This window comes from Rhipicephalus sanguineus, chromosome 3 (assembly GCF_013339695.2).
Source record: "Rhipicephalus sanguineus isolate Rsan-2018 chromosome 3, BIME_Rsan_1.4, whole genome shotgun sequence".
Classification (NCBI taxonomy): Eukaryota; Metazoa; Arthropoda; class Arachnida; order Ixodida; family Ixodidae; genus Rhipicephalus; species Rhipicephalus sanguineus.
Window position 1 is genome coordinate 216,554,616 of NC_051178.1, and position 23,564 is coordinate 216,578,179.

The 23,564-nt window shown below is 47.1% G+C and overlaps 1 protein-coding gene across 1 annotated transcript in view; it reads left to right on the forward strand.

Moving 5' to 3' along the window:
* LOC119388284 (transcription factor Dp-1) overlaps nt 1-23,564 on the forward strand; it is a 147,503-nt gene that overhangs the window by 122,409 nt on the left and 1,530 nt on the right. The window contains exon 6 of the mRNA XM_049413902.1: nt 5,076-5,118. Within this exon, the coding sequence (XP_049269859.1) occupies nt 5,076-5,118 (43 nt within the window). The remainder of the gene's footprint in view (nt 1-5,075; nt 5,119-23,564) is intronic.

Sequence of the window (23,564 nt, forward strand, 5' to 3'; positions counted from 1 at the left end):
TCCCTGTACTCATTGCTTGCTCGTGTGGTTTCCATAAGTATTGCAGTGCATGACTTGTGAACTAAGACAGCCGCCTGCCCTTTCGGTGGAGGGGCAGGATCAGTGTGCTTCCTGGACGCGTCAGTGATTGTTGGGTAGGCGAATGTCTGATAATTACATAGCGAAACTGGACCCCTTGTTTCTTTCAGCAGAATGATGAGAGGTTTATATTGGTCATCTTGATATTTTAATGCTTGGGCATTCTGAGAGATACTGCTGCAGTTCCATTAGATGCACATACTATTAGGAATTTTCATGGTTATTCTCTGCTGCGGTTGCGGGCGCGCCGGTAGTTCCTCTTGCATTCATCTGCGGTCGCTTTAATTTGTGCGATTTCTAATTACTTATTCCTGTTGCGCCATGGCTCGCTCAGTTGCTTCCATGCGGGAGTTCAGTTTCTCGAGGAGCTGCATGATAGTATCAAGTGCCTGGTCCGTCTTGACAGATGATTTTCGGTTGAAGGTGCTAGGAGTCCTCTGGAGCTCATTGTGCTTTTTGGTGCGCGGCTGCGTCGCAGGGTTCGCTTGCACGGTGTGCTCTGCAGCAGTCGGTGATGATTTCTTGGGGAGTGGTGGTCCATCCAATTTTTTAGGCTTTACGTGTGCGGGAGAGTTGATCACCGTTTGTTTGCGGATTGCTTGCGAGGCCTGTATCCAAGATGTGATCTGTTGCTGCATTGCATCTAATTTCTGTTGCATGAAGTTTTCCATTTGTTGCTGGAACTTGCTCCATGCACCTGTCGAGGCTGCCTGAGCTTGTTCGAAACGCTCAAGTCTATCCTCAACGTTACTGATGTTTATTCCCGCGTTCGACACCGTCACCTGTGACCATGTCTTGGGCGGGGTGCCTGTGGTTTTATCTAATGGTTCTGGCTGCTCTCCTTGGCTCGATTTTGCAGCAGCATTCTTCTTGGGGAGCGGCGGGCTTGTGGCTCTAAATGCTCTCGTGGGGCAGTTGGGGTCCAAAGAAATGTGTCTCGCTGCTTGACAGGCCAAGCAGAACAGTGTCTCCTCACACTGGCTATCTTCCTCGTGTGTGGGGCCGCAGTGACGACACACAGCTTGCGATGGGCAAAACCTGGCCATGTGGCCCAGTCCATGACATCGAAAACATGCTAGGGCCCTAGGCCGGTGCTCATACACTGGGACAATTTGGTAATCCAAGGATAGCCGTCTAGGAGGACATGGCATGTCAAAGGTGATGAGAAGCATCTGTGTCTTGCCCATAATCCGAAATCCTAAATGTTAGCAGATTCGCAACGAATGTGGTTGGCAATGTATTCCTCAGTGTGCTCCACTCTTATCTTCACGACACCCTTGCAAGTGACTTCAGAAGGTTGGGTTGTGTCCACTATCTCAACAGGAATCCTGCGCGCCTCAACTACCGATCCCAGTGTCAGCGTGAGCCTCATTGTGCTAGCAAAATTGTGTAAGTGTTGCTTATCCCAAATGGACAGTCTAACTGCATTGGCCTTGACTATATATTTAAACACAGAATGCTCGGCTGCAACGCTGGTGGGAGCAGTCTGTCCTATTAGGCGAGTAATAGCTGACTTTGTGATCTCCTGTATAGACATTTGGTTAAGCGGCCTGATGAGCATGAGAAAGTGAGGCCTACTCACCCGCTCCGACCGCAGTTCACCCTTGAGTCGTCGCGTTGTGTATCTGCGGTAGTGGACCGTGTCCCAGTCTGATGGGTCGTTTTCCTCGTGCTCCATGCTGTCCTCGGAACTCGTTGTGAGCTGCGTTGGCTTCGAGGACGCTGAACCGGCCGCCGCCGCCGCCACCGTGTCCGCTTCAGGTGCCGGACGCATTCCCAGCATCATTGAGCTGGCGTTCCACAGTTCCGTTGCAATTTCATCCGTACGAGAGGCCATGAGTGATGCTGTGGGGAGCTGCAGTTGCTGAAGTGGGCCTAAGGGTTCAAAAGCATTCACCGAGTCCATAGTTGCAGCAGGCTTAGCCACGGTCGCAACCGCGAAATCGGCGCGGCCGTATTCGAGCCGAGCCCAAGCGTCGTTAGGCCCAACCCATCAACGAGGAGCAAACTTTCTCCGACGAAGAAATTGTCCGCTGAATGTCCAAGAAGGCACACAGTCCACTGACTTCGGTGGTGTTCACAGTCCTGCTCACCGAAATCCGAAGGCATATGGTGAAAAAATCCACTAGAGCACTACACAAAACGCAGAGCCCATGTGAAGCACGTCTGAACGTGTTTCACGCTCGGAGCATCTCTTGCCATGAACGAACTCGTCAAACTGTTGGATAGTCCACGTTGTTGCCAAAGCTTCTCTTTCTGCCTGGTTGTAACGCCGTTCGGTCTCGGTCATAGACTATGAAGCTAATGCCACTGTCCGTGCTCTCCAGAGGCTTTTGTCTGTAGCAAGAGTGCGCTGAGTCCAAATGTGCTGGCATCTGAGGAAACTGTAGTAGCTTACGACAGGTGTTACTTGGCTGTGCACCGATCTGACGTCAAGAGTTCCTTGATTACAGCGAATGCTGCTTTGTTTGTGCTGCTACACCCAACTAGCAGACTTGTTCAGTAAGGTTCTGATAGGCCCTGCTACGTTAGAGATGTTTGGCAAGAACCCTGTGAGATGATTTACCACTCCGAGCAGTTGTCTGACACCGGCAACGTCCATTGGAACTCCCATGGCCTTGAATTGTGCTGTTGACCTTGAACTATGCGGTATAGTTGTCGACAGTGACGTCGGCAAACTTTGCCGCGACTGAGCGTCCTCGAGTGGCATACTTCAGCAAAGTGGCTTTTCTTCTTGCAGAAGTTGCAGGCGAAATGTTGTGCTGAGCAGTTAAAACATGGATGAGGTGCGCAGCTTCAGAATTCACATGTGGACGGCTCACGTGAGCATTCTGCTTATGGTTGCTGCGAGCGAGGCTTAGCCTTGAGATGGCGTCGAGAGGTGAAGTTGTTAGCTTTTGCGGCATCGAGCTGGAGCTCACAGGAGTACTTGGTGTGATTTTTGGACAACACTTGTTCCTTGCCAGCGTCTTCAGATTGACGGGCCTGTATTCATGCCTCCTTGAGGGTCAATTTTTCTTTTAGGCACAGCTGGTCTGAGAGACTGGAGTTGTGAAGGCCAGCAGCGAACTGGTCACGTATGAACCTTTGCTCTACATCTGCTGAAGGAAAGTTACAGCACTTCATCATCCTGGACAGTTTCACATGGTGCATGTCGATCCTTTCGTTGGACAGCTGAACGTGCCTGTGGAACCTTGACAACTCTTAGAACTCGTTTGCCGTGTGCACGAGGTCAGGGAAGCGGGCGGCAACCACTTGGTATGAAGTGAGTGATGGAGCATCGAGCGAGAAAGTCTCGAGAAGCGGGCAGGTTTCTGTGTCCATGCAGTACAACGGTGAGCGTATCTGCATGTCTTCCGATGCTTGTATCAGTTCTGAAACCACCACATAGTCTTTGTAATGGCTCAACCGTATTGTTCAAGTTTCTGGGTTCACAGAGTCAAATGGTGGTGCCAATGGTGCTAGTTGATGCCAAATATCTCCAGCAGCTCGCTGGTCTCGAGGGACTCTGTAGCATCGTGGTGAGGTTGGGGACGTTATCCATGTGCTTCTGACACTGTGTTCCTTGGGTTGTGCCACTGGAACACGGGCACGCAGGGAGGAACTGACACGTAGGCACTTCTCGGTTCAGATGAGGTACTCTTTCTGGGTACCTATACATATGTGTGTATGTACACATGCATTGTCACATTGCGATGGTGAAGAGAAGCAGGACACAGTCAGTCAAGATGAAATGTTTTACTGGGTGAACTTGTGCCCAATAATAGAAAGACTCAGAGTACAAGTGACGCTGTACAAAGATAACAGCGAGTACGGATGTCAAGCATCGACTAATCTGCTCATCTGTGAAGTTCATCGGCTTTTATACATGCTTTATTGAACCTTCAAATCAAATCAAGTTTATTCATCTTTCGAAGAAAGGAAAGATAGGAGCTGTCACAAAAAGCTACTACAGTGAGTAGCTTGACGAGGTGACAGCCCCTCCTTGATAGGACAGCAGCAGGCAGTGAACAGGACAAATAATAATAATAACATGAAACAGATTGCAAAGGTACGCAAGAGTTATTGATACATATTAGCGGAAACTGTAGAACATCGCTATAACAGGATATAACGAAGAATAAAAAAACCCAAGTGTGGAATAGTGTTGGCTAGGTGAAAAAAACAGCATTCAAAAAGAAAAAAAAACAACGAAATAAGGTAACATATATACCTATCGCGAACCTTGAAAGGATGTATACAAATAAGGTGTCTAATAATGTGAGCATAACCTTCCACCAGCGATAACCTTCCAGTGTTATCGCTGGTGCTCGCTTTAGATCTCATTCAACTCGGTTACTCAGGGTCTGTGCGTAATCTTGAGAGTGGAAAGTCTGAGACAATTGTGAATTGTCTAAACACTGCAGCTCATCCTGCGACAAGTGGTGCTAACAGCTTTTGTGAGTGAAACGTGATCACATCAAAGGACTAAGCTCGCGTGGCAATATGTATACACACACACACACACACGTTACAGGTGGTGCCACATTGTGGTGGCAGCCTAACGCATAGGCCTACTGTGGAAAACCTCTACTACATATTGTGCTACTGACATGCCCATTGCCATTACCATCATTTGCAAAGTACACTACTCTTTCCTATGGGGCAGCGGCCTGCCAAAGTGACACACCGTGCGCATAAGTACAGGGGTATTACAAACTGCCATTGGGAGCACGAATTAAAATCCCTGAGCACACACGGCCGCCACGGGTCTGCACATCACACGAACTTCCCAGTATGCCCTGTGACAGTGGGTTGCACCTGCTCAACTTTTCCTTGTGTGCATGTGAAAGGCATTGTTGAATACAGGCTGCAGTATAAATTTGTGTGGTCATAAAATGGGATCTGATTGATTGTGGAATGATTATGTGCCCTTGATGGAAGCCAGCTTTAGTGCTTGCTCCCACTTGAGCTGGATGTGTGTACCCGTCATGATTTGGATCACATTTGAAATGCAGAGATGGCGCAGGCTGGTGCAGAGGTGGTTCCTGTGGCAAGCGAGTAAGTTTTTTCTGGATTCCTATCAGTATTTTGCTCTAACGAGATTTCTTGGCTTAACCCTTTCACTGCCAATCCCAAGATAACTCGTTTAGCCTCTCTAAATCACTCCCTGGCACTCATGAGACAACTCTTGCACAAGAAAATAATGCAGGTGTGTACTGGCATCTGTGGAGAGGACACATAACAAATATAACCTGTAGTAAAATTTTTTTTTACAGCCGATGGTGCGCATGTTTTTACAAATGCGTTTGTTCACGTGTCTTTGCCAGTGTCTCAGCAGTGCAGCCATGGCAAGTCAGCGTGCCATGTGCGTGCACAATTTGAAAAACGAACAAGTGGAGGAGCTTTTGATGAATTCAGACTGAGACAAAAATAGATCATTGTGATTCTTCACTCATAATTAGTGGCTAATTATTTTATTGAATTGCTTGTCACTTGTTTTTAATGATTGGAACTTTTTTGTTTGATGAGATAGTGCTCAATAAAAATGTTTACATGTCCTGCAGAGCATCCTACTGCACTGCTAGCATAAAAACTCGGCAGGGACTCCAGAGCAGTGCCGAGAAATCTTGGCAGTGAAAGGGTTAATGCTTTGTCCAAATAGTTATGCTAATTTTGCTGCCTGCCAAACAGTGTGGAATCGCACCAACTAAAGTATATTAAGGGGAGATGCTACTCGAAGACACTTTTTCTTTAATATTCACCCTAGAGCAATGAAACTTGAGCTGCTTATAGAACTTTTTATGCTGATTTCAAATATATAATTAGTTTTCTTGCAAGTTGCATAGTTTTAGTTCTGCAACATGACGAATTGAAAAACTTAAGCCTTTTGCCCCCCTCTTTTCAGACCTAAACTTCAATAATTTTTTACAATTGATAGTTCATAATGTTTCAAATAAAGTGTGGAATGCAAATAACTAATTAGGAAGTCCATACAAAATATGTACTAGACGTGAAAAATTTTAACGTGGAAAGTTCATATTTCTCCTACCCTAGTAAAAGTTTACATAACTTTTTTTTTATTATATAATAAGAATATTGAAACTTAAACAAGATAATTGCATGTCTCGTACTTTGGAAAAAGTTTGGGAAAAATTTCATGCAGATCTGAGCACCAGAAGTACCCGAAAAAGGAGGGGCACATTGACAAAAATGGCAAAATTTGTGTTCTGAGAGAGAGAGAAATGAACTTTATTTTTGACCAGGCTCTTGGTACTTGAGCCCTAAGGTGGGTGGCCTCCTCAGTCCAGGTAGCCATGGCTCGCTGCCGCCGCCCGAGCCCTGTTCACCAATCGTAGCTGGTTGTCAGGGGAAAAACGAATTTTAAAGTCAAAATTGCATGTTTATTTATCAAAGATGTCATTGAATGCGACGAAATTTGTACACAAGAAAGAACAATCTTCCTTGTAGTGGCCACTGCCATTAAAATGCGCCAGCGCCATAGGTTTGGCCCTCACGGCTCTTTCGAGCTGACTCCTCGACAAGAGATTTTTTCTTCAGCACACGCCGACGAGCCCTTGCTTCTCCTGTTAGTTTTTGAGACATTTTTTTGCTGGCGTGTGCTGTCCCGTGATGTGCCAAGAGCAACCAGATCATGATGCGGGCACAAGCACCGCGCACAAGCATGTTCAGTGCTGTCTTATCAGCAATCAACGAAGACTCGTCGTCCTGTGATTTTCCTTCGTCTTCGAAGAGTCCGATCTTTTTCTGGGAGGCACTCACATATTGGAATGCCGCGGCAAACTCGCAGGACGCATCGTCGTCACTGCCACTACGCCTTGCGGCAGCAGACAATCTTTTCGTGGTTTCAGTGTTCGGCTTGGATTTGCGCCGGCGTCCTCGAAATTTGTGCGCCGCGTGAAACTTCACAGGCCGGTGACCGCGCTTCCTACGGCTTTCTTCATCCATAACGGATAAGCACTCGAGAAAAGCGTTGTTCAGCTGCGCTGCTCGACGAGACACGGATTCTGCAAGTAGGCTTCACAGCACACACAGGCACGCAGCGGCCAATGGCGGTTCCCGATCCGTACCATGTGATTTAAAGCCAGTCGCGGTGCTCGAAAAAGGCGGCAAAAGCGTGCTTCTCTTTATTATTTCTTGCGCTGCAGAAGCGCGGGAAACCGTCGTTATTTGAAGAGTGAGGCTCGGCTCTTCGCCTCATGCGGTCAACAATGGCGAGCGGCGGCGCATTATCAGCAGCAAGGTGCTCGAAGATGACACACTTTCTGCCTTTTGACAGCGACCTTGTGCTTTTTAGACGCAATTTTAAAGCATTTCCAGTTGAGTCACGACGTAGATTTTTTTTTCAGAACAGTAGCGGTACTAATCTTAACAAAACAGGTGAAAACAAAAAATCGATAATTTTTTAGAAAACTCGCGTTTTTCGACCCGCATCTCCCCTTAAGACATGTAGTGCCAAACTTTATATTAGATTCATTATTTGGAGACAAACTTGTCTACAGCACAAAAAAAAGCAATCAATTATCGTTACGTAATTTGAATTTATGAATGATTATAGGAATAATTGTTGTCCCACAAAATTAATTTAGCAACTATGTACTAAAACATAATCGATTAGGTTAATTCCTTCCCAAATTTTGTTAACGTAGTGCAAATATAGTAAATAGAACGATCTAGCCTGGCTCTCTCCCAGTGAGTCCTCCACAGATGTTCATTGTCTCCATTCACGCCAGTTGGTTCTTGTCTTTACAGCAAAAGCTGTTATGAGGTCACAACAACGGCTCTTTTCAGCGCCGTAGTTGTCCGCCGCCGCCGGTGTCCATAACCGCTATCGCGTGAAATAAGAAAAAAATATCCAGGATGGAACGAGGTTCGAACCTGGGCCCTCTGTGTGGGTGCCCAGTATTCTACCACACAGCCATGCCAGTGCTTGAAACTCCTTTGCAAAAAGACCCTATACAGGCTTCATGTCCGGAAGGAAGCACATTAACATATGTAATATAGAGTGGTAGAAGAGTAAAATAACAACCAGGCGTCACACAATGCGAATTGCGCAACGAGTGGGCTGTTGAATGCTTCCAACCCATTGCAAAGGGCTCTGCCATAATTCTTCATTGTCATCAGGCACAGCATCAACAAAGTGCACATAATGCCTTAGATGCATTTAGTGGGTACCACGGTTCTCCGCAGAATGACGAAAAATGGCATACTGGCTGCTTCCCTACTTCAGAAAAATTATGATGATTTATAGCATGGTGGGTTCCTCGCAAGTGCACTTGTATTGGTTCCCAAGGAAGCCCATAAGGCCGCCCAATGATCCATTTCCTCGGGGTCTCAATAAAGTTCTTTCCCTCTCTCTCTTTCTCACGTTAACTTATGTTATATAGCATGGTGGGAAAGTGAAATAGCGACCGGGTGTCACACAATGCAAATTACATAACTAATGGGTCCTTCAAAGCTTTTAACCCATTACAGAGGGCCCAGCCATAATTCTTCGTCATCAGCCGTTGTATCAACAAAGTGCACATAATGCCTTACAGATGTGTAGCTGTTACCTCGCTTCGTTTTCGTTTTATTTATTGGTTTATTAGTACCTCAAGGGTTCCAAAGGACATTACATGAGGGATGGGCAAGAAAACATGATAGATAAAAAAAAAGCAAAACAGCACCAACAATAACAAAAAAAAAATAGAAAAACAGCAGTATGTCACGTTTACAAGGATAAAATATGGCTTTTTACGGCAGTTTTAAATTGGGCAAATTGAGATGACATGGTGATGTGGGCGGGAAGGTCGTTCCAGTCTTGCGCAGTCTGAAGGGAAAATGACTTCTAGAAGGTCTTTGTTTTAGAGCGTACAGGATAGACGGCGTTGGGGTGAGAATGGCGCGATGTCCGATGTACAGGTCTGATGAATGCATTGCCTGGTGGCAAGGAATGGAAGAACTTATGATACAGGCACAAACGTGAAACTTTACGGCGAGAGACAAGATGAGGAAGGTAAAGTTGAGATTTGACTGCTGGCGCACTAATGTTAGTCTAGTAATTCGAGATAATGAATCTGGAAGCACGGTTCTGAATGGATTCGAACATAGTAGAACGGTTAACTTGATGGGATCAAAAATGGCATTAGCATACTCAAGTTTAGGCCTTACGAGTGTTTTATAAGCTATTAGTTTAGTAGAAGCAGGTGCCGAGGCAAGGTTGCAACGAAGGTATCCAAGAACTCGATTAGCAGAGTTAGTAATGTTAATGATGTGTTGTGACCATGTTAAATCAGATGAGATGTGAACACCTAAGTATTTGGTAGTGTTAGCAGTGGCTACGGGGTAATTGTGTAGAGTGTAAGTGGTAGCGATGTAGTCTTTACGTCGATGAAAAGTCATTACAAAAGTTTTGTTAATATTTAGCGACATTAACCAATCTTTACACCATTCCTGTATAGTGTTAAGATCTGACTGTGAAACGGAGGAATGTAAGACATTAGTTACAGGGTGATATAGCACGCAATCATCAGCGAATAATCTAATATTATAGTTGATGTTACGTGGCAAGTTGTTAATGTAAATTGAAAAGAGGAGAGGGCCTAGTACAGTACCTTGTGGAACGCCAGAATGAACACGAGAGAGGGGAGATTTGCAGGAGTTAGCAACAGCAAACTGCCTGCGATGGGTTAAGAATTCGCGAATCCAGTTGAGCACGGAGGGGTCTAAGTTCAGGCATGAAAGTTTAAGCAGTAGGTGACGATGGGAAACCTTATCAAATGCTTTTTCGAAATCAAGAACTATGGCATCAACGGGGATATGCGAGTGAATTTCATGCAGGAGGAGGGCTAGTTGGGTTTCACTAGAATGACCAGGACGAAAACCATGCTGATTCTCCACAGAATGGTGAATAATGGCCACCCTCTGGCTACGCCACTGCACTGGCATGGCTGTCAATGGGCAATGCTGAAGCATCAACCAGTGCCATGGTTATGAAACCGTGGCACTAAGACAACCTAGCTACTAGGCATCGGACATTCTCGGGCAAAACAGATGAAGCTGTGGGCGACTATTTCAGGCACTGTGAAAGAGGGAGCCAGTATGATGAATGGGGTACCTTGGCAAAGCTTGTAAATGTAGCATTCTTTCTTTCCGGGACTGCTGTAGTTTAGTCCTATGACCACAAACAAGTGCTGACCACTTGGGGAATCTTTGTTGAGGAAGTGAAGGTCTGCTTTGGGGACACAAGTTGCAAGAAAGCTGGACATACGCTCTCTCGCAGTTCTCAAAACATCTACAACATACATTGAGGATATATTAGAGCTTTGTGGAAAATTAAATACGAATATTGCTGCCACGCACGTTTATTTTGTTATTTTAGAGTTTCACCCACAAAAACTAGCCACCACTCGGCGCAGCCGCGCCACCATGTTTGGAAAACTTCAAGATAGTTTTAGACTGTTTAGACTGCATGCACGACGTGAGTAGCCTAGTTAATTCTGGAGCTAAGGTGAGCCCCACCGATAATGCTGGAATTTTCTACCATTCATGTATAAAAGACGCTGCGTTTCACCAATGATCATATGGCCGACGACTGCGATCACCGCTTTCAGCGTGCATTGCTCGCACATTTACTTAGTTTTCTGGGCACAGGTTCACCCAATGAAGAGTTTTGTCTCTACTAGTGCGACTGCCGTCTTCTTTACCGTCATTAGCCCGTGACAATGTGCCAGACGAATACGGAATCAAATATCTATTAGATGGTGTCGCCGAAGCAGTTCACAACTTCCTCATTGCGAAAGAAAGAAAACCAGAGTTCTCCTGTCGAGCACTTGCAAGGGATGGAGTGAGAGACGGCGGTGGCACAGCAACAACCTTATCTAACCCAAAAATGATGCCAAGCCTGAAAGGGCCCCTAAACCACCTCGAATATTTTTAACACGAAAGTGTTTTATGCCGGGGTCCACCAAGTACATCCGTCACGGATATGACGTTGATAAAATGGACGCCAATGGGTGAAAAAGAAAAAAAACCAAGAAAAAGATACCTCGCTGGGAATCGAACCCGCAACGTTGCGGCCGCGACGACAAGCGCCCGACGCCCTACCGACTAAGCGAACTCGGGAGATGCTAGACACGGCGCGAACGCGCCTTATATCTTTCACACATTCTCTTTTGCGGCGGGCGGAGCGGGGCGGTGCCGCCATCTGTGAGATGTGAAAAGAAGTAATGCTTCACGATCGACACTTACTAGCGCTTACTCCGAGATTGCACGCGATATCGGAGGTCATGGTTAAAGCGTCTCGATACCAGAGAGGTAGACTGGCCGCGCTGGCGTCGCCGAGGCACCCTTGACGCAGTTACGTTCTTTGCCTTTGGCTTCGTGTTAGCGTGCGTCGGCTCATCGGAGTAGTGCAGCTTCCACGTGCACCAGCGCGATTTCTCCGCCGCCGACTGCTTCAATTGCGAGAGCACCGACTAACAAAACTGCTGCAATGCGCATTGCAGAAAGGACGCGATTTCGACGGCCGAATGTCGTGCCTTGGTGGAGCGAGAGCAGCGCCTGTGAGACAGAAACCAGCGGGGCGCACGCCTTTGCGGCTCAGGCTACGAACCTCTACTTCCCGTGTTGCTGAAGCGCAGTGTGTGTTAGTGTATGCATGAGCACAGGCGTTGGCTACCCATTACTAGCAAGTGCACACCATGCAGTTTCTCTCCTTAATTGACGACGCTTTGAAGAAGTGCATACCGGGTACCAGTGTTGATTATGAGCTTGTTGATATCATCCTTACGCGGGATTCACGATTCGCTGTGTCCAAATATATGTTCACACCGTCAGCTACCACAACGGTTTGATCATGATCATGGGCGTTAGTCGTCGCGATAGAGACATGCCGTCAACATGGGTGCATCCACGTCAAAACGGTGCTGTAGCTGCCAAACACGAATTGACATTGTACAAGCTCTCATATATCACTACACAATAAGCACTACTTCTGTGAAGACACGTTTCACTTTCGTGTTATACCGATTCCTATGACGGAGGGATCAGCCATGTTTTTTCTAGCATTTCAAGTAAACACGCGCGTCGTGTTCAGAATGCCGTCACGATCCACGATGCCACACGTGGCAGCGCTACAAGCCACGGGCATGCCACAAATTCCAAGAAACAATTTCTTCTCCTCTCCGGGCCCTTCCGGTCTGCCTAGTGACGTGTGTAACGTCTTGCGTTCAATCTGTGATGCGCTATGCAGGCGATACTGTGGTTGGTCGAACAAGAACCTACTACAGTTGCCGACTGATAAATCGGACACCGATAATTCGGACATGCTCGGTAATTCGGACAGTCGCGCGGCAGATTTGCAATTGGAAATGCCGATCTTGGAGGCACTGGTCAACTGTGGGAAATCGTATTGACATCGCGAACATCCTACATTCCGGTTCCTGTATCCCCGCGCTGCTATAGTGCCTAGAATATACTTGCTAGTGTGCTGAGTGCGCGTTTTGGCGTGGCCGCCGCGCTGATGCCTTCCCATAGTCACCGCATGGCGGCGCTGCGACTCGCTAAGGTCCACCGTGCGTCGGCAGCTCCTGTGCTTGCAGCTGCGTAGCACGGCACTTTCTGCTGCGAATACAGTGTTCTTCGTTCCTTTTAACACAGTCTTCAAAACACTCTATCGGAAGAAGGAAATTTTATTGCCAAATTATTGCCCGCAGAGAATCCTCAACTGGTTGGACACTAGAAAACGACGAAGCGTTTCACATGTACCTCACGTCGTCTGCTAGTTTTCGCGACTCTGTGCTTCACCACCAAAGCAAGTAGAAAAGTTGCAATAAGTATACTTTGACACACCCAACTTGCCAGTCGAAAACAATCAGGTAAGGATGACACGTTAGACGCAAAAAATCGTGAAATTGTGTCGTAAGGATGGCTCACGGCAATTTCGACCGCGATCAAGTCCGACTCGGATTCTTCGCTGCTACTCGTGAACATTCGCTGGCGATTTTACTCGCAGCAGGGTGCTTTGAAGGGCCAGTTGGTACATCTTATTCCGTTGAAAACAGCGCGAAGATGGGACAAAGGCTAAGGAGCAGCGCTTGTGTTGCTTAGCCTTCATCCCGTGTTCGCTGTTTTCAACGCAGCGATTCTACTCGGAAGTCGATCAAGTCTGCTGCAATTCGCGCCTCTCAGTCGCAGTCATATTTTATTATATTAGCGGCGCATCACACTCGGTATGATGCACCATCATGGACTTGCAGAGTGTATCATGCGCCGTCAGATCAGTGGCTACGATAATTCTCGCGAGCAGATGTTTGATCCGGAGCAGGTCGACAGTAATCGCAAATTCCCCGTGTAACGCTGGTATTACACAAATACAAATATTACACACGCTGGTTTTACATAAATATTTCTTGCAGACATTATGACACTAGCGTTTGCACTTTGTTCGCTTCCACAAACAGGATGCATTTTGCTCATCCAGTGCTGCAGATATAGCATATACCCCATACTTTCAGATCGGTTGTTTCGATGTTTCTGCAGTTCAGCTGTGCCTACTGCATTGTTCTACTACGTGAGTAAGTCTGTAGAGCCTCGTTTGTAGCAAATGTAGGGTGAGGTGGGTCACTTTCACTGTTCTGCGTTTTCCAGCATGGCACCCGTATTTTCTAGACCACATGCAGTGAACACAAGCCAGTCTGAATAGGATTCACTACTCATGCATTTTATTTGAACGGCACTGCTCACTTCACAAAAAACATTACGAGTGTGTCTGGAGCTTGAATTTCACTTTAACAGAAGGAAAGGTAAGTTCAAAGAAACCGAACAGGGATCATTAGTCAAGATTGACATCTCAATTAGATAATTTCATTAGTGTAGCCATGTGATTGTCTGAAATATTGCCTGAAAAAATCAGGGGCAAGGCACCTTCATGAATATGGGCTCTTGTTTTTAACCGCAATGAACTAACAGTTTAAGGTGGGTTTGGGTAAAAAAATTCAATTTTGGGATTTCAAAATTAGCTGATACAGCATTTATTTAACTTTCATAAAATATACATTTTGGCACACGCCGTTTCAAAAAGAATTTTTGGTACTTTTTCTTTGACACATTGACAGGTAATGCGCACGTACCCTTACGTTATTTTCGCGTTTTTTTTTTAAACATTTTTGGAATTTCTGTACCTTTTTCTCGAGAACTAGTGGGCACTAGAACCAGTAGCCTATGAGCATCGTATTTTTTAGTATTAAAAAATCAGTCATAAGTGGCAATTTTCATAAATCAACAAACCTAAAAAAACATAACAAATCTAGTTTTTGTTGTATGCTCACAATTTTACTTCCACTTCTGTAAAACCTTTATACAAAATTGCAATGCTCTGCAGATGGCAGATCTTATTTAAAAAGTACATCAGTAGAAAAACAAACACAAATAAAATATATTAAGCAATTTCAAACTATCTTTGAGCTTTAATGTAACCTGCGTCTACCTTAAAATACCTCGCAAATTTTAGTCATAGCTTTCATTACCACTGCTGTACAATCAAACTTCAAAACTCACTTTCAAAGTTTGACCCCCACCTTCATAACTGGGAATATAATCTGAGCTTCACTATGAAAAATCCCTCTTTTCCACAACTTAACCATCAACTTGTCAAACATAGGTAATGTTCAAAACACACACATAAATGTGAAAAACGCTCAACAGAAGAGATACAATACAAATAGTCATAATACCAATTCTTAAATGAGCAAAACACAGTGGAAAATGTTTAACGGGCAGGGAAATACTCACTCAACTACTTAATACAAAAAATCACAACATATCCACGGGGTGAATGATGATGAGTGGGGCGAAGCTACGGAGGGAATATCTGTAAACCGTGAAACTCTTCCGTGAAATGAGCCCAGTACATAATATAAAGAGTGTGAAACATCGTGTATATATTAAACATCAAACTTTTATTGTACTGTTAGTTTACGTGGTCCCTTCATTATCACTTGTGATCGGTGAAATGCAAGGAAGAAGTCCGCTCCCGAGCGAAAGAGCGCCAAGAGCGACCGCATTCCCCGCTCGCCCTGTGCGAATTAAAGGCAAGGCTAGAGGGAAGACAGGACGCGCGTTCCACGACGCGAGGTCGGTAGCATGCCCAACGAAAGCCAACGGAACGCGATCGTGCAAGTGCTCCGGCTTCGCATCGCCTCATGGTTCCATTTAGCGTCCCAAAACCAAATATATTGCTCAAGGTGTGCCTTGCGTTTTTCGTAGAAATAATTTCTTTATCATGTACATTAAGACGAAAAGTTGAAAGCTCACTAGAGTGTATCGCCCGCAAAGTATGTCTTTTAGTGTGATTTAACTCTCGTACGGCAGGGTCCTCGCGCCGTTGCCGGTCCACCTCGCCCGTTGACGATCGGGCGAGGTGGCTACATACAACTACTACTACTACACTTTAAGAAAAACATCTGGCGTTCTTTCGTTCTGCTTTTACAAAACATCTGGCGTCTTTCGTTGGTTTATTTCATCAATCAACGGCGTTTTGAACAAAATTTTTATTGTTTAATCACGCACAGGAGAAATCTCACCAGGCACTACCTTGGAGGTAAACAATGGCTGCTAATGGGAATGAGAGACAGAAGAAGTCGGCTTTTAGCTAACACTTACACTTCTACTTCTACTAACGTTTCCTACTGGAACATGCCAATGGCTGCTAATGGGGAATGAGAGACAGAAGAATTCGGCTTTTAGTTAACGCGCACGCTGCGAATTTTTTATTGTTCAACAACGCACAGGAGAAATCTCCCACCGGCACCACCTTGGAGGTCAAAGCGTAAGACTTGTTATGGACTACTACGATGACGACGACTACGAGGGACGAACGGGTGCCGCCTTAAAGGAGTCCTGACACAAAAATTTTCGTTCTGCGTTTTTTTGCTGCAATGTGTTGCTGGGGGCCTGTTAGTCATAACACGGCACATCGTTTGCTGCAGGGCGCGACAGATAATTAATTACAAGCTCCTCATTACCGACACAGCCTCAGTTTCGGTTTGACAGAGCTCCAAAAACGACAAGCCGCCGGGTGCAACTATCACCACCTAGCGAGTGAAACGCTCGGTCACGTGAGCACACGGAACAGTGACGCATTTCCGCGCGGTCTGTCGTCGTCGGGCTCATCGTCGTCTGATGGCGACGATTTTCTTGCGGCGGGGATGGAAGAAATTTTCGACGCGGCGAATCACTTCAGGTTTGACCCGCTGGCGAGGAGCGATTTGTCGGGAAGCGCGTCAAAACAAAAATGGCGGCTACGACGTCATCATAACTTGTACCGGCTGCAACGGTTACGTAGGGGAAGTAGGGGGGTCACCTCAGGTCACCTCCGAGGGTGTCAATGCACTAGGTGCGGCCTATAATGCTGGATCGCGCTCGCGAACTTCAAAATTCATATAAAATACCTTCCAAGCGTTATTCGCTGTCGATATTTTGCAGATGGTACACGCACGTACACGGGAATCGATCCAGCAGGCTATCTCGGCCGCGATATTTTGTGTCAGTACCCCTTTAAGGAGCTTCGCCCCTAAAATATTAGCGAAAACCCTCATCTGTACATCAACAGAAAATGCGATAGCCACTCCGACACAGCGGCACGAAGCATGTTTTCTGCCTCCCCTGATGCTTCAACCGCTGCATCAATACTCTTTGCAGTTCTCATTTACACGTGTGTACACAAATAACAGCGCAAACACGATAAATTTCATTAATACTTCTTGGGCGAGTTGGTTCATATTGTAGATTAAGGGGGTAACAGCGCGAACACACACCCACAAGAGAGACGACACGGACACAAAAGCGCTTTTGTGTCCGTGTCGTCTCTCTTGTGGGTGTGTGTTCGCGCTGTTACCCCCTTAATCTACAACACGATAAAAACAGACAAATTCGGACACGAGGCACTTATAAAGCTGCGGAGGCACTAAGACGAAGACGCGTCGCCGCCTGCCGGCAAATGTTGGAAGGCATCACCGACCCTGCCACCTCTTTCCATAGGAAACCCCCTCCACTCAGCACACTGAGCGGTATGGTGGCGCTACTGCTCTCGCCCTCTATCGGGCTATCGGCGCACTGTTAGGATTGTCGCCTACGGGCCCGTCAGCATGTTTCAAGGCGGCGGCTACGGTTGCGGCGGCCGCTGTTCTCCAAGAACTCCCACCGTAGTTCTTATTTTTTTCTGTCTGCGTGTGTAAATACGCTGTGCCAACTTATGTTTATTTTTGTTTTTCTTCCTGTCTGAAAAACCTCTCAAACTACAGCTGAAAAACCAGCATGCAGCGACTCTTGTTAACGTAAGCATTCAACAAAACTTCGTCCCCTTTTGGCCTCAAGCCATTTGAGAAAGAGAGACCCCTCTCAGTCCTTCTGTTCGCTGAAAACCGAACTGCGAGCCCTACCAACAAAAAAAAAAAAAGAAAAAGAAAGAAAAAAAAGAAGAAAAAGCCGACAAAACACAGCTGCTTGCGCCGGAAACAAGTTCTTTTCCGTCCCTTGGACACCACGCAGGGAACAGTAGACCACCCCCCACTAAAGCCCCTCCCCCACCCCCCCTCCCACACACACACACACAAAAAGACGCCAGGCCTGCGCTGAAACCGCAGCGCAGTCACAGCGAAAGCTGGAAGAGCGGCGTTTCTAGAGCCCGTTGTAAGCTCTCTTGGGGCTACAATACAAGTACACTAGAAAGGTACCCACTACGCCATAAATCACAATTTTTGTGAAGTTGGGAAGCACCTACTAAGCCATTATTTGCCATTCTGCGGAGAAGCGAGGCACCAGCTACACGTCTGTAAGGCATTATGTGCACTTTGTTGACGCGACGACTGATGACGATGAAGAATTATGGCTCAGCCCTTTGTAATGGGTTGGAAGCTTTAAACGGCCCACCAGTTATGTAATTTGCATTGGGTGACGCCCGGTCGCTATTTCCCTCTCCCGTCATGCTGTATAACATGCGTTGACGTGGGAGAGAGACGGGGGGAAGGGTGAATAACTTTACTGAGACCCCGAGGAAATGGATCATGCGCTTATGGGCTTCCTTGGCAACCAATACAAGTGCACTTGCGAGGAACCCACTACGCTCTAAATCATTGTAATTTTACTGAGACCCCGAGGAAATGGATCATGCGCCTATGGGCTTCCTTGGCAACCAATACAAGGGCACTTGCGAGGAACCCACTACGCTATAAATCATTGTAATTTTTGAGAAGTAGGGCAACAGGCACTGTGCCATTTTTCGTCATTCTACGGAGAGCCGTGGTACCTGCTAAACGCATGTAAGGCATTATGCGCACTTTGTTGATGCTCTGCCTGATGACGACGAAGAATTATGGCAGAGCCCTGTAATGGGTTGGAAGCAAGGAGGTTTAAACCTTCTTGGTTGGAAGCATTCAACAACCTACTCGTTGCGCAATTCGCATTGTGTGACGCCTGGTTACGGAATTCGCGTTGTGCGACGCTTGGTGCTTATTTTACTCTTCTACCACGCTATATTGCATATGCTAATGTGGTTCCTTCCCGACATGAAGCCTGTATAGGACCTTTTTGCAAAGCAGTTTCAAGCACCGGCATGGCTCAGAGGTTGAATACTGGGCTCCCACGCAGAGGGCCCAGGTTCGAACCTCGTTCCATCCTGGAATTTTTTTCTTATTTCGTTTTTTTTTTCTTATTTCGAGTGATACTGGTTACGGACGGCGGCGGCGGACAACTACGGCGCCAAAAACGGCCGTTGAAATGATCTCATAACAGCTTTCGCTGTAACACGCTCACAACGCACGCACACACACACAGGCGAGCGCGCACACACATTTTACAGACAGTGAGACTGCAAGCGCCCATCAGTGCGTCGCTGGTTGTCGTCTGCTAGGAAAGCGCATCGCCAGCCCGCGCGTGAACGTAAGGACAAGAAGCGACGATCGTGTGTTGTTCTGCGGTTTACGTAGGATTGAAATTGCAATAACGTGTGTTTCAAAAGGAGTTCTTGGTCGCTTGGTACGAAGGTGCACGCGAGTGGTCAGTGTGTGGTCTGAAAGAAGAATTGATGTGCGCGATGGAATCTTCCGACATTGGGAAATGCAGAGTGCAGTCGAAAACCGTGGACTACGACGTACGAGTGGAGGTGAACTTTTGATTTTTCAGTGCTGTACGTGTGCTGAGCCATACCGAACTGTTTTCGTTCCCAACGAAGAGGACGCAGAAAATTTGTGTCCGATTCCGCACCGGCTACCCCTGTTCGCCGCTCTGGCTGGCAAGAAATCACGCGTGAGGGCAGAAGACGCAGACAAGCACATTGCCTCTCTACGTGGCCGTTGTCAGCCTGCTGTCTTCCTATTTCTTTGTGACCTTGTAAGCTTGTGTATACATTTAAAATAAATAATAAAAGGCGAAAAAAAAACGCACGAGAGTGGGGACACTTATGGACGGAACTCGAGGCGTTGCTTATGCAGCCCCGCACAGCTGCGCTAGAGTTGTCTTTCATTTTCGTCCAACTTCTGGGGTAACCCGCAGAATTTTAAAGCTAGTTGCTTCCGAACGGTGTTCCTACAGCTGTTGTGCCAGCCATGCACGCAGAAGTAGGAAAATTACCGGAATTCTGCTACGTTTTTACGTCCTTTCGGCGAGGAGCCATGCGTTTCTACCGTGACTGCGGGCACAGGAGCAACAAACGACAATCCCAAGTTTTCCGCCTCGGCCATCCGGTGGCGCTGCCTGTTCGGTTCAAAGCTGCAGCGCACTAGGCCTATAGCGCTGCGCTGCTATCACCAGTGCGTCTGCGGTAGAGAGTTTTGCACGCGCGTTCATTTTTATCTTGAGACTTGCTTTATTTTACGCTCTGCTGTCTCAAAAGATCTGAGTGAAATGGCGCCAACAGTGCCCTCACAGCCAGCGCATAAGGCCGCGCCGACGACAACGAAACGCGGCAGATACAGTCAACTGCCGATTTTCCGGACATGCTCGAAAATTCGGACACTTTCGCGGCACCATCACCAGCCCCATAGACGCCAATGGTCAAGAACGTAGGAAATTTCGGACGCTAAATCTCTTTGGCGTCCGATTTCTCGGACTTTGCCCAAATTGCAGGTGCGAAAGGCAATAATTGAAGCCCCCACCTCTGCCGCGTCTGTCATCTCATAGGTTCGAACCAGCACTTTCGCGAGTCGACCTGTTTGCGACAGTAGCAGAGACCGAAAGTCAGCTTTGTCGCGATGCCGAAGTGCTATGGAGTGAAGCGGACCGGAAATTCAAAGGGGCCACTATCTTGGCGCCGTGCGGCGATGTCTTTACGGATAAGCAGTGGAAATGCACGTAGGCGTGATGGCGGCAGGTGGCAAACGCGCCAGTACGGCTCAATCGCTGACAAGCCTTACGATAAGCATCTTCAGTCAACTGCTCGATAGTGCATGTGGCCTGGTGCAGTTGCATGCGTAGTGCACGCATTTAATGGGCGAGAATTCAAACGCGCCGCGCCGCCATTCATGCTGCCTCTTTGTGCGACCGCTAAGTGCGCCGCACAGACGCGTTGCCTTCACGAACGAAATCAGTGGTGCAATCTTGTACGCGTTCCAGAATAAGCACGGAGGCGTGGCATTACATCCAGCCGCACGTGACCGCACGCAATTGGTCAATGCAGGGCCGGGACGTCTGTCGCGGTTCGCATGGGCCATTCGCGTGCGGCTGGATGTAACGCCACGCCTCCGTGTTTATTTGGAATGCGTACAAGATCGCACCACAGCTCGTCATCGTACAGCGATCACTGGTGCGATCTTGTACGCATTCCAAATAAACACGGAGGCGTGGCGTTACATCCAGCCACACGCGAATGGCCCATGTGAACCGCGACAGACGTCACGGCCCTGCATTAACCAATCACGTGCGGCTGGATGTAATGCCAGCCACGCCTCCGTGCTTATTTTGGAACGCGTACAAGATCGCACCAGACATCACACTGGCGGAGATACAGGCGGACTTCGTTGCACGTAAGCTGAAGTGCGGGCAGCAACACATTGATAACTTTTCGGCCACCGGGACCCTGAAGTGTCAATAAAAGTATTTTTTTTTTCTTACGCATTCGTTTTTTCGGACATGCGATAATTCGGACTTATTTTAGTTCCCCGTGGAGTCCGAATTATCGGTCGTCGACTGTACTTCCGGTTAGTCTGCAAGCAGCTGCCCACGCTTTGCTGTTCCTTCGTCGTGTTGCCCGCGTGTGCGCGCTTGCGAATCGGCAACTGCATCCCGTAATGCAACTGCCAAATCGCTAGCATACCATCACAGTCACTCCTAGCTAGCCTAGCGGTCTGATAACCGGCGCGGACTGAATCCGACAGTATTTTGCGATGGCTTTCACGCATCGGTGTGCGGTGCTTGGCTGCAAAAGCGCCGACTGGAAAAACGAAAAGACACGACACGTGTTACCTCGCGATGTCACCTTGCGAAATGCCTGGCTTGAGCGCATCAGAGTTATGGCAGAATCAAAGCGCAGCAGTGTTGTACGTGTTTGTGGGGGCCACTTTGGTGCTGAAGACTACCATTACGACCCACGCCTGCTGCAGGAGTTTGGCTCCGGTTTTCTACCACGTTAGCGATCCTTTGAAGGCGTGCGCACAACACAGGGTCCATACCGGCACGATTCGCAAGAGCACGGGCCGGCACGGCAACAACGAGCAGCACGGAGTTGACGGAGTCGCGGTTACGGCAACCGATCGGAAGTGCATGCTGTTTCGAAAAGCACGTCAGCAATGACGGTATGTCACGTGAGACTGGAAGAGGCATTCGGCGAGGAGGGCAAAGCGGCTTTGGGAGAAGAGACCAGCCGACCAGCGAAGGGTAGCCAAGGAAAGAGCGAAAAGATCGGTAGCCGCGTTTCGATCATCAAACGCGTCTAACTCTGCTGCTACGGCACCGTTTCGAAAAATTTCCACGGCTACGTGTTCGTTGTGGACTCGTGCACAACTTCCCCATCACAACTAAATTTCGACCTCTGGGTGGTTTAGGGGCCCTTGAAGGAAGTTCGGAGCTGGGCGGCCTTCTTTGTTTCTTTTTTGCTCTTTCCGTCCTTTCTTTTTTTTTCTCTCTTTCTTTATTTCTATTTATTTCTTTGCGATTGAATCCCGGCCGCTGTGGCTGCATTTTCGATGGAGGCGAAAATGTTTGAAGCCCGTGTACTTAGATTTAGGTGCACATTAGAACCCCAGGTGGTGGAAATTTTCGGAGCCCTCCACTGCAGCATCTCTTATAATCATATCGTGGTTTTGGGACGTTAAACCCCAGATATAAAAAGAAATATTTATCTCTCTCCTTCTACATTAGTTTCTGTCTATGCTATGCTTTACTAGTTCATGTCCTCCTCGCCCTCACCTCTCTCCCTTTCATGCTCTTTGTATCTTTCTCTCGCTTCCTCTTTATTTCTATCTTTTTATCTCTCTGATTCTTTCTTTTTCTTTCTCATTCTTTCTATGCCTTGCTTTCCTCTCTTCCCCCTCACTTTTCTTTCCAACTCCCTTGCTATACTATACTATACAAGGCTATGCTATGCTAGCGTGCCTGGATAGCCGAGTGTAAGATGTCCACCTTCGGATTGTGGGAACACTGGTTCGAATACCGCCTCACCAGGAATTTTTGTTTCTCTTCCTATCCTTTTTTCTCTCTGTTCTCTCGCCCATCAGGTTATTGTATCCCATGCCGGAGAATGGGTTCTGTGAGCAAAGCAGAAGATGAAGACGACAGAGAGCTCGTGTCGGTTCATGATGATCGTCATTTCTGTATCCGACAGACAAATTATGGTGAGCATCAACAGCTCCGCTGTTAATAAGCACCACACAAGAACTCCTCACAAATTAAATACACGCATACCTCAATAATGAAAGCTATAAGTCAGCTATGCGCAGTGTCCAACTACAATACTAGTCTAGTGACATTGGCCTCACAGTCGCGTCTGTAATTGGGCGTCGTCCTTACTGTTCGTACAGTCGGCGCGACAACTATGTCAGACCTTGTCGTCCATGTCACGTAGTGCTTGCCGTCAACACTCTCGATGAGGTCCTACAGCAGGGGTCTAAAACACGCAGCCCATGGACCTTTTGCTAGCGGCCCACGGCTTCACACGGCATAAAGTTTTATGACTGCTAAATTTTGCTTCCTGATTTAACAAAGTAATTTGAGCATGGTGATGACTTCATTAAATCGAGTTTCAACTCTGTATGTATAAGTGTGATACAATTAGAATTTGAAACATTGTGATAGTTAAAAAATCCTAATTTGGATGCAGTATCTTAGTCCTTGAAAAATGTGTGTTAGGCCCTTGAAGTTCCTTGAATATACTTGAATTTTCTCCTTTGAAACCTGTACAAACCCTGTCCACGACGCCGTGAAGCTCGTGTACTAGTTGGGCTAGTTGGTGTATTCTTGAATACACAATGCAGGGCTGCGCGAAAAAACACGGACAAAGAAAGGCAAATACA